The 15,061-nt window shown below is 37.8% G+C and overlaps 1 protein-coding gene across 1 annotated transcript in view; it reads left to right on the forward strand.

Annotated features, from left to right (window-relative positions):
• LOC130906162 (rho GTPase-activating protein 26-like) overlaps window positions 1–15,061 on the forward strand; it is a 164,496-nt gene that overhangs the window by 103,789 nt on the left and 45,646 nt on the right. The window contains exons 14-17 of the mRNA XM_057820146.1: window positions 1,413–1,478; window positions 1,677–1,751; window positions 4,224–4,308; window positions 9,800–9,858. Coding sequence (XP_057676129.1) covers window positions 1,413–1,478; window positions 1,677–1,751; window positions 4,224–4,308; window positions 9,800–9,858 — 285 coding nt within the window. The remainder of the gene's footprint in view (window positions 1–1,412; window positions 1,479–1,676; window positions 1,752–4,223; window positions 4,309–9,799; window positions 9,859–15,061) is intronic.

The following is a 15,061-nucleotide window of genomic DNA, read 5'->3' on the forward strand; positions in this document are numbered from 1 at the left end:
AATGTATTTTCTACATCATTTTAAAAATTTATTTTAGTAGCCTATACACATTTTTTAAGCCCCCCACCACACCCCACACCCCACAAAAAACACAACCACTGTAAAATTTCCTTTATATGAAGCAAGCATTTTGAAAAATGACTTTCTCCCGGTGAAAATAATTTTAACTTTTTTCATTTTTATGTAGTAGCCAGCTATTTTTGAGAAATGTGCCCAATCTGTTTGGTGTTATTAATGTCCCGTCCCCAGCAAAAAGTGTACATGCAGGTTATCGTCTCTACCAATGTTGAGACCAGTGATGTCGGAATCGGCAAAAAAGTATCGGACATGCCTTTTTTTAATATATGCAGTATATATATATTTTTTAATTGTTTTCTAATTGTATTTAACGTTACAGACATAATATGTTACACTCATCCAGAGTCTTTAGTTTAGGCTTAAGGTAGGGTTATCAAATTTAATTTTTTTAAAAATGTATCACGTTATAATATTTAATGCAATTAATGCATGCGCTGCACGACCCACTCACGCATTGTCGCGCTCAATCTGTAATGGCGCCGTTTTACCTATAGAGAGAGCTAAAAGGCAGCGTAAAATGAGTAGAGTGAATTTTGGCAGCCTTAGGAGCCTTTTTTTAAGTGGCTAAAGCCTTACAATCCCTCTCCCTACAATTATAAATATTGTGGGAAACAATGTGGGGAAGCAAGGTAGCGATTGATCTTTTTCTTAACACCCTATGTTATTTCCCAATGTAGAGAAGATATCAATTGGTAGCACTACGCACAGTCATGGTTGCTAAAGGCGTGTTACATCCACCCATCATGCATTTGGGCATGGCTACAGTATCATTTACTGAAAGCTCAACAAATACACTACATGGCAATATTTAGTCACAATATACAAAGTCACAAGTCTTTCTATCCATGCATCCCTCTCACAGAAAGAATGTTAACAATGTAAATGCCATCTTGAGGATTTATTGTCATAATAAACAAATACAGTACTTATGTACTGTATGTTGAATGTATATATTCGTCTGAGTTTTATTCATTTTTTTCCTTAATGCATTGCCAAAATGTATATGATCGGGAAAAATTATCAGGAATGATTGGAATTGAATCGGGAGCAAAAAAAAAAAGCAATCGGATCGGGAAATATCGGGATCGGCAGATACTCAAACTAAAACGATCGGGATCGGATCGGGAGCAAAAAAACATGATCGGAACAACCCTAGTTGAGACCAAACCTACGCCCTTGGTTTAAAGGCAGGATTTTTAAAAGATGCGCCTTTACTACAGTAGCTAGCAAATGCAGCCTGTTTTTCTCTGTAGATTGCTGGGCCAATATTTAATTAGACTGGTTAATTGTTTTTTTCACTAATTGTAATGTTCTTTCCTGTCTCTCTCTATCAGTGGCCCAGCTGGATGTGATCGGGTTCAACGTGATGAAAAAATTCATTTATGCAGTCGAGACCCGAGGTAGAGTTGCTATATAGAGTGCAATATCTCTTTTGCACGTGCACATACACATGCATGAAGTCACTTCAGACACAATGCCAACATTGATTAATGCTCAAATATGTATTTTTCAAGTGACACAACTGAACTTTTGCTGCAATGCACTGAAACCTAGACAGGCCAATGATATACTGTTGTTGTTTTTGGACGTCTTTGCAGGTATTGATGAGCAAGGCTTGTATAGAATCGTCGGTGTCAGCTCTCGAGTGCAGAAACTATTGAGCCTTGCTATGGGTGAGCGCAAAAGTACTACTAGACGAAACCACATTGTTTTTTTTTTTTTTTTTTTTTTTTGTTTTTTTTTAAATTTTTTTTTTAACAAGCATACCTTCAAATAACCCCATCAATTCAACACAGCTCAATAGTAAAAAGTCGTTTGGAAGATAGAACAGTAATGATTTTAACTAGTCCTGTCAACTTTATCCTGTTAACGGACAGTAATTAATTTTTTAACTAATCACGTTAAAATATTTGACGCATTAACTAGAGATGTCCGCGGTCCGATCACATCATTTTCAAAGTATCGGAATATATATTATTTATTATCATTTATTTATATTTTTATTTATATTTTTTGATTAAATCGTTTTCTAATTGTATTTAACGTTACCGACATAATATGTTACACTCATCCAGAGTCTTTAGTTTAGACTTAAGGTAGGGTTATCAAATTTATCCCGATAACGGTGGTAATTAATTTCTTTAAAAATGTATCACGTTAAAATATTTAACGCAATTAATGCATGCGTTGCACGACCCACTCACCCATTGTCGCGCTCAATCTGTAATGGCGCCGTTTTACCTATATAGAGAGATAAAAGGCAGCATTAAATGGGTAGAGTGAATTTTGGCTGCCTTTGGAGCCTTTTTTAATTGGCTAAAGCCTTACAATCCCTCTCCCTACAATTAGAAATATCATGGGAAGCAATGTGGGGAAGCAAGGTAGCAATTGATCTTTTTCTTAACACCTTATGTTATTTCCCAACGCAGAGAAGATATATCAATTGGTAGCACTGCGCACAGTCATGGTTCCACTTCCCATCATGCATTTGGACATGGCTCCAGTATCATTTACTGAAAGCTCAACAAATACACTAGATGGCAATGTTTAGTCACAATATACAAAGTCACAAGTCTTTCTATCCGTGGATCCCTCTCACAGAAAGAATGTTAATCATGTAAATGCCATCTTGAGGATTTATTGTCATAATAAACAAATACAGTACTTATGTACTGTATGTTGAATGTATATATTTGTCCGAGTTTTATTCATTTTTTTTCTTAATGCATTGCCAAAATGTAAATGTTTGGGAAAAATTATCGGGAATGATTGGAATTGAATCGGGAGCAAAAAAAAAAGGCATTCGGATCGGGAAATATCGGGATCGGCAGATACTCAAACTAAAACGATCTGGATCGGATCGGGAGCAAAAAATCATGATCGGAACAACCCTACCATCAATTCAACACAGCTCAATAGTAAAAAGTATGTTGGAGGATAGAACAGTAAGGATTTTAATCATGCAAATTAGTCCTGTCAAAATTATCGCGTTAACGGACGGTAATAAATTTTTTAATTAATCACGTTAAAATATTTGATGCATTTAACGCATGCGCGGAATGACCCACTCATGCATTGACTCAAACAGATTACAATGACAGCGTTTTTTGCACATAATAAGAGGCATAGAAAGGCGAGTGGACACAGGCGTTCATTGGACCACGCCATTTATCGGCATAAGCTTCAGCAACTATTTCACAACAAACATAAGTATCATTTAGTGAAAGCGCAACAACAATAATATTCCTATCTCTCAAAAAAAAAATAATGTTCGCAAAAAGAAAAGCGCTTCAGTCTGTATTGAGGCCGTATTCTCACACAGTTAAACAACAATGCAAAGTGAACTGGCATTCCCAATCAAAATAGCTATGCAAAATACACATAAAACTTATTCAGATTTTGGTCAAACTCTATTCACATTTCGTTTAGCTCAACAAATACACTGGATGGCAATATTCAGTCACAATATAATAACTGTCAGAGGTCTTATACGTTGTGAAGCCAGCACTCAAATGAACGTAAGGTACAATGAACCTGGAAAGTACGACGTCAGTCGAGGGGCAAAATGCACTCATTGGCTAGAGCTCTAATTAATTTAAAACTCTCCATTGACACCATGTGGTGTATTTCAATCACTACCTTACGTAGTTAAAGACACTGTGGAAGAATGGCAGGGTGCCCATGTGCCAATGGCGACCTACTAGTTTATTTTTTTATTGAAAGTTTTACTAATTTTATTAAAAGGAAAACATTAAGAGGGGTTTTAATATAAAATTACTATAACTTGTACTAACATTTATCTTTTAAGAACTACAAGTCTTTCTATCCGTGGATCCCTTTAACAGAAAGAATGTTAATAATGTTAATGCCATCTTGTGGATTTATTGTTATAATAAACAAGTACAGTACTTAAATACAGTACTTATGTGCCATATGTTGAATGTATATATCCATCTTGTGTCTTATCTTTCCATTCCAACAATAATTTACTGAAAAATATGGCATATTTTCAAGTTGGTTTGAATTGCGATTAATTAGGATTAATTAATTTTGAAGCTGCGATTAACTCAATTAAAAAATTTAATCGTTTGACAGCCATAATGTTAACATGTTGGATGTGATGTTTTTTTTTTGTTTGTTTCCAGATCCCAAGACATGCGCTGATGTAGAGCTGGAAAGCTCGGAGTGGGAAATTAAGACCATCACTAGTGCAATCAAACATTATCTAAGGTATGTTGAAATAAGCGTTCAAATGCTGCAGAGTCTTATCATTGTTTTTTAAATGCTCAGGATAAGTCTGTCGCGAAATGCAATAAGACACGGTAAATAAAAATGAGGGCGGTACTTTTCCTGGCTGCGATTTATCGCCGCGTGCGTGCATACATTTGTGCGTGCGTGTTTGTGTGTTGATTGCATATGAGACTCCAGTTCCTTTCACAGATGTTTATTGGTCATCAACACACTGTAGAAACAAAGTTCAGACATACAAAATAAGGAAACTCATCTATAGTAAACATTGTAAGACAATGTACTTATCACTTTAGCCTACTATAAAACATTGGCAGTCTTCTCCAAAATGCAAAATTGTGGTTGACATGTAAATAAAGATTTCTGGAGTTAATCCCACATACTTCAGAAGAATAGCTTTAAAATGACACCCATTATGTATGGGGCGCCGACAACATTTTCCCGCATTTAGCGCCACACAGTGTTTAAAATGGTGTGAAATTTTTAGTCTTTTTTTTTTTTTTTTTTTTTTTTTTGCACATTTACGACATTATTTAGCAACTTAAATATTCATTTTTAAATAAGAACTTTTGGACCTGAATGTTTAAATCCAGAACTAAATATTTAATTTAAATCTTAAATTTATATCCTATAACCTATATGCTAAATCTGGTTGGAACTAAATATTTAGCTTAATATGCAAATTCACATGACTGGAGACCAGAAGTAACAAAATAAAAGCTGGGGCACACAAAATCCCATTAAATAGTTTCTCCTAAATATGTATTTTACCTCTATATTGTTATTATCACAATGACTCATGTCCAAGAGCAGACTGCCACCGTTAAGTAGGTTTTATTCATTTTTAAGCAACGTAAACAGACAGTCTGAGCTGCTCCACCAGATTTTTGCGGTTGCTAAATAATGTTGTAAATGTGCAAAAAAAAAAATTTTTTTTTTTTTTTAATGTCTCACCATTTTAAGCACCGTGTGGCGCTAAATGTGAGAAAATGTTGTCATAATTTCCAGCATGTGCTGCTTTACAAATGACGCCCCATACATTATGAAAAATCTGATTGACAATGAATAATTTTGCTTCAAATTTGCTAGCGTGCACTTGATGACAGTCTTTTTGGATCAAATAAACAGTTTTGATAGGCTCTAATGGCATACCACAAGCAACACGTCACTTTTCCTCATTAATATTCATGACGTTAGCAATTGTGGCTAGGCGGGTCCACCTCCCGTTTGTTCCTCAGGGGCCATTTACATGGTGACTCTCCGAGAATATGAAAAATTTCAAATTTGCATTTATATGGGCCCGTCTCCATTCAAACAATGTCGCAATTCTGCATGAAAACGATGTAGTATTCATGCCAGGCCCAGGGGGCAGTGCAGATTTACAAGGCGACAGCGAATGATGCACTTTGACCCCACCAAAGTTCCTCAGCCCGGAAAAAAATATGCCCGCCCACTCGAAGCGATGGCGTTTTTCTTTTCTTCAAAAAGGCACAAAAATGGAAACATTCAACATATTTGATTTAAAAATATTATTAAAACAGGAAATTAAAGCCGACTTTCCGCCATATTTGTTGTTTTTAATGTTTAGTAGCACCGCTGCGCATGCCCAATGTGACGTATACGAGTGCTGACGTTATCGGCGCGGTGTCGTGCCGCGGGGGCCTTTGATATGCATGTGGAGTAAGCCCCCCTCAATCCCCCACAATCGAATTTTTCCACTTTGGAGGCAGGATTCAGAATTTTTTGTCTTTGCCTTCCGTCTTCGACGACACCACTGTCTTTTCCTTAGTGGCGCTGTCTCATGACCAAACAACATTGCTGGTCTCACCACAGTTTAATAAAGCTTTCCTTTCATTTTAGCTGAAACTCTTCTATCACACATCACACCTGACACTTTTCTCCACCCGTTCCAGCCTGCCTGCACACGCTTCCTCACTTCTTTTCCACACTCTCCATTGTTCTGGACTGTTGAGCCTAATTACTAAACTCTTCCACCTTCTTGGTTTCTTCTCCCTGTAGCCTCACTTTTCCGCTCGGGTCCCTTTTATTTACACACCAATACTCTGTTTTGCTACGGATAACCCTCATTCCCTTCCTTTCCAGGGCAGACCTCCACACCTCTGGTTTCTCCTCTACCTCTTCCCTGCTCTCACAATGTCATCTGCAAACATCATAGTCCATTGAGATTCCTTTCTAACCTCGTCTGTCATCAGTGGCGTCTTCAGAAATTTTTCATAGGGGTGGCCAGATGGGGCCACTTAAAATCTTGGGATGGCACACCAAAACTAAAAGCCATAATTTCAGGTTTTCATTATTTTATTGCAGTAAAAAGCTCAGGGGAAAACTATCAGAAAGCCTTAAAGACACGGCTACTGATATACTTTGGTGTATTGTGTAATACTTGATGTTACTCATGATTTAATGTGCATAGGCCATAACTGTCCAGTCGACATTTTGAGTTCCACAACAATTCTGTTTTATTGTGTTATGTATATATTAGGCATAAGGTGTACATTTAACAAAACAAAATAATCACTGGGGAAAAGCAGGTGTGGGCAGATACAAAAAAGCAAGTACAGAGGCAATCATATTTTAACTGGATATTTCCCAACACAATGTTCATGTGACACAAAAATAATTATTACTGAATGAACAAAACATAAAAAGTACTTCCCAACAGTGATCAACAGATTACCAGGCTATACCGAATGTGCAACATACACTCATATTGTTGTTCAATGTAATGCAAAGATAATTACCGAATTGTCTGAACAAATAAACTGAACAAAAATTAAGAGTTTGCCTAACGGGATCAATATTCTTTGATTTTGATGACCAGGCTATCAGTATGCTTCAGAACAGTTTTATTCGCCTGTTGCTATGTGTTTTGGCAAACGCATCCACAAAGTCATCAAGATTTATGGCCCTAGCCCTTCGTGATTCAACACTTAGAGTAGCACCCCCAAATTGCTTAAACGCTCATCAGTCATGGTACTTCTCAAGGCATTTTTGATTAACTTGAGTTTAGAAAAACTGCGCTCACATGATGCAGTGCTCACACGTAACGCAAGTGCCCATTTGCACAATTTCTCCTCCTCACTAAGCCTCTGTTGCTTCCCTGTCGTTTCTTTCTCTCCTGCTGTTCTAATTTTCTTAAAATAAGAAGCAACGTCTGTCGACTTTCTCTTCATCGTCTGAAAATTGACCAGCAGCAGCTAGCGTTAGCTTAGCTACGTAACTCAGTTACACTAGTCGAAACCACGTCAAAAAGCTGCTCTAACAGTTGTGTAACAGCACAATTTAGCTCTTAAAAAGCACATGTTACGATGGCGCATACTTCCCCTTCTTCTTTTACAAAGGTATTCTTTCTGACTTATCTACTTACTTTGTAGTCTTCTCCGTCTTCTGTCTTTACTTTTGTGGGGTTCACCGAAATAAGCTGCTCATCGAATTGTGCTACCTTGTCGCGCGCACTAAACCGTTGATGTCTGAGCACGCAACAGCAGCGGGGGCGGGGTGGAGGGGCTACTGTGAAGGTAAGGAGCAGCCTTGTCTGTCATCCTGTCCATTACAATAGTGAACAAGAAGGGGCTCAGAGCTGATCCCTGATGTAGTCCCAACTTCACTTTGAACTAGGCCTGCGCAATGTATCGTTTGAACATCGCCATTGCAATGTGCGCATGCACAATAGTCCTATCAAAGGACCTGCGATTTTAAAAAAAATTTTTTATGTAAACTTTTGTTTTTCTTCATAAAGCTGCAATTGTGCAGAAACATGGCTTCCTGGATCCTTTTTTTTAAATATATTTCTAAAAAAAAATTACTATATTGTGATAAAGTTAATTAGTCTCTGTAATGTACTGATAAACAGTAGACTTTCATGTATTTTAGATTCATTACACACAACTGAACTAGTTCAAGCCTTTTATTGTTTTAATATTGATGATTTTCGCAAAAAAATCAAGAAAACCAAAAATCCCTATCTCAAAAAATTAGCATATCATGAAAAGGTACTCTAAAGAAGCTACTAACCTAATCGTCTGAATCAACGAATTAACTCAAAACCCCTGCGAAAGATTCCTGAGGCTTTTAAAAACTCCCAGCCAGGTTCATTACTCTAAACCGCAATCATGGGCAAGACTGCTGACTGCTGTCCAGAAGGCCATCATTGACACCCTCAAGCAAGAGGCTTTGAAACAAAGAAATTTCTGAGTGAATGGGCTGTTCCCAGAGTGCTGTATCAAGGCACCTCAGTGGGAAGGAAGACATGTGGCAGGAAACGCTGCACAACCAGAAGAGGTGACCGCACCCTGAGAAAGATTTTGGAGAATGGCCGATTCCAGACCTTGAGGGACCTGCAGAAACAGTGGACCGAGTCTGGAATAGAAACATCCAGAGCCACCGTGCACGGGCGTGTGCTGGAAATGGGCTACAGGTGCCACATTCCCCAGGTCAAGCCACTTTTGAACCTGAAACAGCGGCAGAACCGCCTGACCTGGGCTACAGAGAAGCAGCACTGGACTGTTGCTTAGTGGTCCAAAGTACTTTTTTCAGTTGAAAGCAAATTTTGCATGTCATTCGGAAATCAAGGTACCAGAGTTTGGAGGAAGATTGGGGAGAAGGAAATGCCAAAATGCCTGAAGTCCAGTGTCAAGTACCCACAGTCAGTGATGGTCTGGGGTGCCATGTCAGATGCTGGTGTTGGTCTACTGTGTTTTATCAAGGGCAAGTAGCTATCAGGAGATTTTGGAGCACTTCATTGTCCCATCTGCAGAAAAGCTTTATGGAGATGAAGATTTCATTTTTTAGCACGACCTGGCACCTGCTCACAGTGCCAAAACCACTGGTAAATGGTTTACTGACCATGGCATTACTGTGCTCAATTGACCTGCCAACTCTCCTGACCTGAACCCCATAGAGAATCTGTGGGATATTGTGAAGAGGAAGTTGAAAGACACAAGACCTAACACTGTGGATGAGCTTAAGGCCGCTATTGAAGCGTCCATAACACCTCAGCAGTGCCACAGGCTGATTGCCTACATGCCACGTCGCATTGAAGCAGTCATTTCTGGAAAAGTGTTCCCGACCAAGTATTGAGTGCATAGATGATATAATTAATTGAAGGTTGACTTTTTTTGTATTAAAAAACACTTTTTTTGTATCGGTCGTATGAAATATGCTAATTTTTTTAGATAGGGATTTTTGTTTTTTCTTGACTTTTTTTGCCAAACTCATCAATATTAAAACGATAAAAGGCTTGAACTACTTCAGTTGTGTTTAATGAATCTGAAATATATGAAAGTCTAATGTTTATCAGTAGAATACAGAAAATAATGAACTTTATCTCAATATGCTAATTTTTTTAGAAGGACAGTACAAGTCACTGTGCGCACTAATATCATCTGCACATATTTGACAAGCTTAATCTCTTGAGCTGACATTTTCCTTGTGGTCTTTTTTTTCCTTCGTTTAGGGTGCTTCCTGCACCTCTCATGACATATCAGTATCAGAGGAGCTTCATCAAAGCAGCAAGTGAGTATTCATCCTTTCACCCCTGCAGGTTGCTATGTGAAGTTCTGTCTCTCACGGTTGTTTGATCTACAATGAGATCACCTAATAAAACACACATCCGGAACATTAAAGGGGAATAGATGCAGAGAAATGGCAGTTTTATCATTTTTCTAAAATAAAGACAAGCTTTCACATCAATTAATAGCCCCACTTTTTAGGATATGGCGGAAAACACTCAGGTGACTTGAAGTTCCGCTCTGAGACCACCAATTTGGCCAACTTTGAAAATTGTCCGAAATGCATGTGTGATACATCATTACATCATTGGAAAGCTTAAAATCTCAATTGTCTGGGGGAAGAAAAATTTTGAACAGGGGGGCATTTTTTTAAAAAGACTTTTTTAAACGGCAAAACCCTATCTGTAGGCAAGAGCATGCGAGAGCAGAATTACAGACGCCATGACTTTAACGAGATATTATCGCGTACTTACCTTGTTTCGATCCAAAAACTCCATGTAGCATGTATGACACAGTTGTGTGACAATAAATATTCTGAATCTGAATCTGAATGCCCACAGCTGGATTTTTTTTTTTAGATTTTATGGGTGAAATATGGCAATATAACAAGGGTCGCGATGCAGAAATCGCAGACATCAAGGAGTGATCGAGATTTTCTTTTTCATATATTTACTAGGGCTGTCAAAATTATCGCGTTAACGGGCGTTAATTAATTTTTTAAATTAATCACATTAAAATATTTGACACAATTAATGCAGATGCCCCTCTCAGAGAGATTTAAATGACAGTACACAGTGAAACGCTCACTTGTTGTGTTTTATGGAGTTTTGCCGCCCTCTGCTGGCGCTTGGGTGCGACTGATTTTATAGGCTTCAGCATCCATGAGCATTGTGTAAGTAATTATTGACATCAACAATGGCGGGCTACTAGTTTATTTTTTGATTGAAAATTTTACAAATTTTATTAAAAGAAAACATTAAGAGGGGTTTTAATATAAAATTTCTCTAACTTGTACTAACATTTTTCTTTTAAGAACTACAAGTCTTTCTATCCATGGATCGCTTTAACAGAATGTTAATAATGTTAATGCCATCTTGTTTTATTGTTATAATAAACAAATAGTCCTTGTGTACCGTATGTTGAATGTATATATCCATCTTGTGTCACATCTTTCCATTCCAACAATAATTTACAGAAAAATATGGCATATTTTATAGATGGTTTGAAATTAGATTAATTACGAATAATTAATTTTTAAGCTGTAATTAACTCGATTAAAAATTTTAATGGTATGACAGCCCTAATATTTACCCCTTTAAACTTTAAAAATACAATTAAGCGATACTTATGAGGTAGATATCCGTGACTTTTTTACAGACGCCATTTTTTAAATTGTGACGTCATTTGTTTAAAACAGGGGTCCCCAAACTATGGCCCGCGGGCCAGATACGGCCTGCCTCCACATTTGGTCCGGCCCCCTGAACAATTTTTTTTTTTTTTTTTTTTTTTTTTTTTTTTTTTCCAATTGTGTTATTTATTCCCTGGCTTTTTTTCTGTGAGGAACCCAGAGAGGGTTATTTGGTTATTATCTATTTCATTAATAGTGGTATTACTATTCATTATATTATATTATTTTTTATTTTATTGAATGAAGAATCCAGAAAGGGTTATTTGATTGTGGCTTTCTAAAAAACAATACATTTTTACATTTAGGCATTCCTGCAATCGTCACACTTTTTCTGTTACAAAAAGACCCCGGCCCCTCATCAGAGAAGGAAAAAGTTATGTAGCCCTCACAGGAAAAAGTATGGGGACCCCTGGTTTAGTTTAAAGTATGCGAGTGAATAATTTTTTTTTTGTCGTTTTTTTTTTTTTTTTTTTTTTTTTTTTAAACGAAATATTACACATCAATTAATGTTTCAAAGCTAAAAATGACAGACATTTTGAATAATAAATATATTAATTATCTTCGTTTTATGGCTGGGTGAAAATAAAAGCGGTTGCGCGATGTCTGTAAACGGGGGTTTTCAGGGTAAAACGGACAAATTAAAAATAGTTCGGGGGCTTAATGTGCCACAAATCTGCTATGGCAGCATATAGACATATTGTTCGATCAAACAAAATAGTTGTTTTGGCTTAAAAACAGCAGTTTCTTTTAAAGAGGAGTGCAAGAGCAGAAACTGCTTTTTCAGTCTTGTCTGTGTTTTCCGCCATATACTAAAAACAGTTAATGTTACGTTTGTTAACAACGATCGCTTTGTTGCTGAACTGTTTTCCTGTGTGCGGTGAAGCCTCTCCAAAACGGAGCTGCTGCAAAAAGGAAGTCCAGGAAATGACAGGCCACCAGCAAACAACCCGGTGGCGAAAAAGTGGGAAAAAAAGTGCTGACGTGCATTTTTTGTGAAACAATGCCAATCCTCATGCTTTTAAGACTTTGTACCGATCCAAAGAACTAGAAAATATAGCATTTTATAACAACCTAAAGGTCTTCTCTTTCCATTGAAAGCATCTGTTTTCATTTAGGCGTCTGCGCTCATTTGCATGACTTTGTGTGAAAATTCCTAAGTACAAATCGGCGGCGTTTACGACGTTGTTTTCACGCCAATGTTTTAAGATGTTTTCTTTAACAAGGCAAGCAAGGTAATTCAAGGACAGCGTCCTGAATTGAACTCCCCGCTTGGCTCCTCCTCTGTTCTCAATTTGTTCCAGCCCAACCCGAAGGCCCGCATCTGGCTTCTTATTCCTGATCTGGTTTCAAATCTGCTATGCTCAACTGTCTTTAAATGGCCGTCATAGACAGAAGCAGATGGATATGATGTAGAGCAAGGGGGAGGAATGCATACCACCTGGATATCTAAGAAGTACAACATATGGACTAGCTGTTTTCAAGCATTTTATAACAAGTACCATGAGAGAAAATATTTGTCTCTCTGAGACATTATTAACACAACACTAATCAGGAACAGAAAGTACAGGTAGTCCCTGGGTTACGAACGGGTTTCGTTCCTAAGCTGGCAACTTAACGCAAATTTCCGCGTAAATCGGAATTAACCCTTTATGTACCCTTAAATACCCCTCTAAATATCAAAATAACAATCCAAAACCCCATATTATATGTCATTGTACTGTCCTTCTCCAATATGTTGGAGCTAAGTCCTACACTGTTGGCCAAAAGTATTGGCACCCTAGCAATTCAATCAGATAATGCTCAATTTCTCCCAGAAAATGATTGCAATTACAAATGCTTTGGCAGTAATATCTTCATTTATTTTGCTTGCAATGAAAAAACACACAAGAGAATGGGGGGGGGGGGGGGGTGCAATCATTATCATTTTACACAAAACTCCAAAAACGGGCCGGACAAAAGTATTGGCTCTAGGGTTGTTCCGATCATGTTTTTTTGCTCCCGATCCGATCGTTTTAATTTGAGTATCTGCCGATATTTCCCGATCCAATTGCTTTTTTTTTTTTTTTTTTTTTGCTCCCGATTCATTTACATTATTAACATTCTTTCTGTGAGAGGGATCCACGGATAGAAAGACTTTTGACTTTGTATATTGTGACTAAATATTGCCATCTAGTGTATTTTTTTAGCTTTCAGTAAATGATACTGTAGCCATGCCCCAATGCATGATGGGAAGTGGAACCATGACTGTGCGTAGTGCTACCGATTGATATATCTTCTCTGCGTTGGGAAATAAAATAAGGTGTTAAGAAAAAAAACAATTGCTACCTTGCTTCCGCACATTGCTTCCCATGATATTTCTAATCGTAAGGAGAGGGAATGTAAGGCTTTAGCCAATTTAAAAAAAGGCTCCAAAGGCTGCCAAAATTCACTCTACTCATTTTACGCTACCTTTTATCTATCTATATAGGTAAAATGGCGCCATTACAGATTGAGCGCGACAGTGCATGAGTGGGTCGTGCAACGCATGCATTAATTGCGTTAAACGTGATACATTTTTTTAAAAACTCATTACCGCCGTTATCGGGATAACTTTGATAACCCTACCTTAAGCCTAAACTAAAGACTCAGGATGAGTGTAACATATTATTTCCGTAACGTTAAATACAATTAGAAAACGATTTAATTAAAAAAATATATATATATTTTAAAAAAGGCATGGCCGATATTTTTTTGCCGATTCCGATACTTTGAAAATGACGTGATCGGACCCGATCTCCGATCGATCGATCGGGACATCTCTAATTGGCACCCTTTGAAAAATATGATGCTTCTTTAATTTGTGTAATTAACAGCTCCGGTTACTTACCTGTGGCACATAACAGGTGGTGGCAATAACTTAATCATACTTGCAGTCAGTTAAAATGGATTAAAGTTGACTCAACCTTTGCCCTGTGTCCTTCTGTGTACCACATTGAGCATGGTGGAAAGAAACAAGACCAAAGAACTGTTTTACGACTTGAGAAGCCAAAATGTGAGGAAGCATGCGCAATCTCAAGGCAGTGTCATCAATAAGTTTAAAGCCCATGGCACTGTGGCTAACCTCCCTAAATGTGGACGGAAAAGAAAAATTGACGAGAGATTTCAACGAAAGATTGGGCGGATGGTGGATAAAGAACTTCGACTAACATCCAAACAAGCTGTCCTGCAGTCCAAGGGTACAATAGTGTCAATCCGTACTATCCGTCAGCGTCTGAATGAAAAGGGACTCTAAGGTATGATACCCAGGAAGAGCCAACTTCTGACACAGAGACATAAAAAAGCCAGACTGGAGTATGCCAAAACCTACCTGAGAAAGCCAAAAATGTTTTGGAAGAATTTTCTCTGGTGAAATGAGACAAAAGTAGAGCTTTTTGGGAAAAGGCATCAACATAGTTTACAGGAAAAAAAAACGAGGCCTTCAAAGAAAAGAAAACAGTCCCCACTGTCGAACATGGCGGCGGTTCCCTGATGTTTTGGGGTTGTTTTGCTATCTCTGGCACTGGACTGCTTGACCGTGTGCATGGCATTATGAAGTCTGAAGACTACCAACAATATTTGCAGCATAATGTAGGGCCCAGTGTGAGGAAAAATTGGTCTCCCTCAGAGCTCATGGGTCTTCCAGCAGGACAATGACCTAAAACACACTTCTAAAACCACTAGAAAATAGTTTGAGAGGAAGCACTGAAGACTTATAAAGTGGCCAGCAATGAGTCCAGACCGGAATCCCACAGAACACCTGTGGAGATATCAGAAAATGGCA

The sequence above is a fragment of the Corythoichthys intestinalis genome, chromosome 18 (genome assembly GCF_030265065.1).
Source record: "Corythoichthys intestinalis isolate RoL2023-P3 chromosome 18, ASM3026506v1, whole genome shotgun sequence".
Taxonomy (NCBI): domain Eukaryota; kingdom Metazoa; phylum Chordata; class Actinopteri; order Syngnathiformes; family Syngnathidae; genus Corythoichthys; species Corythoichthys intestinalis.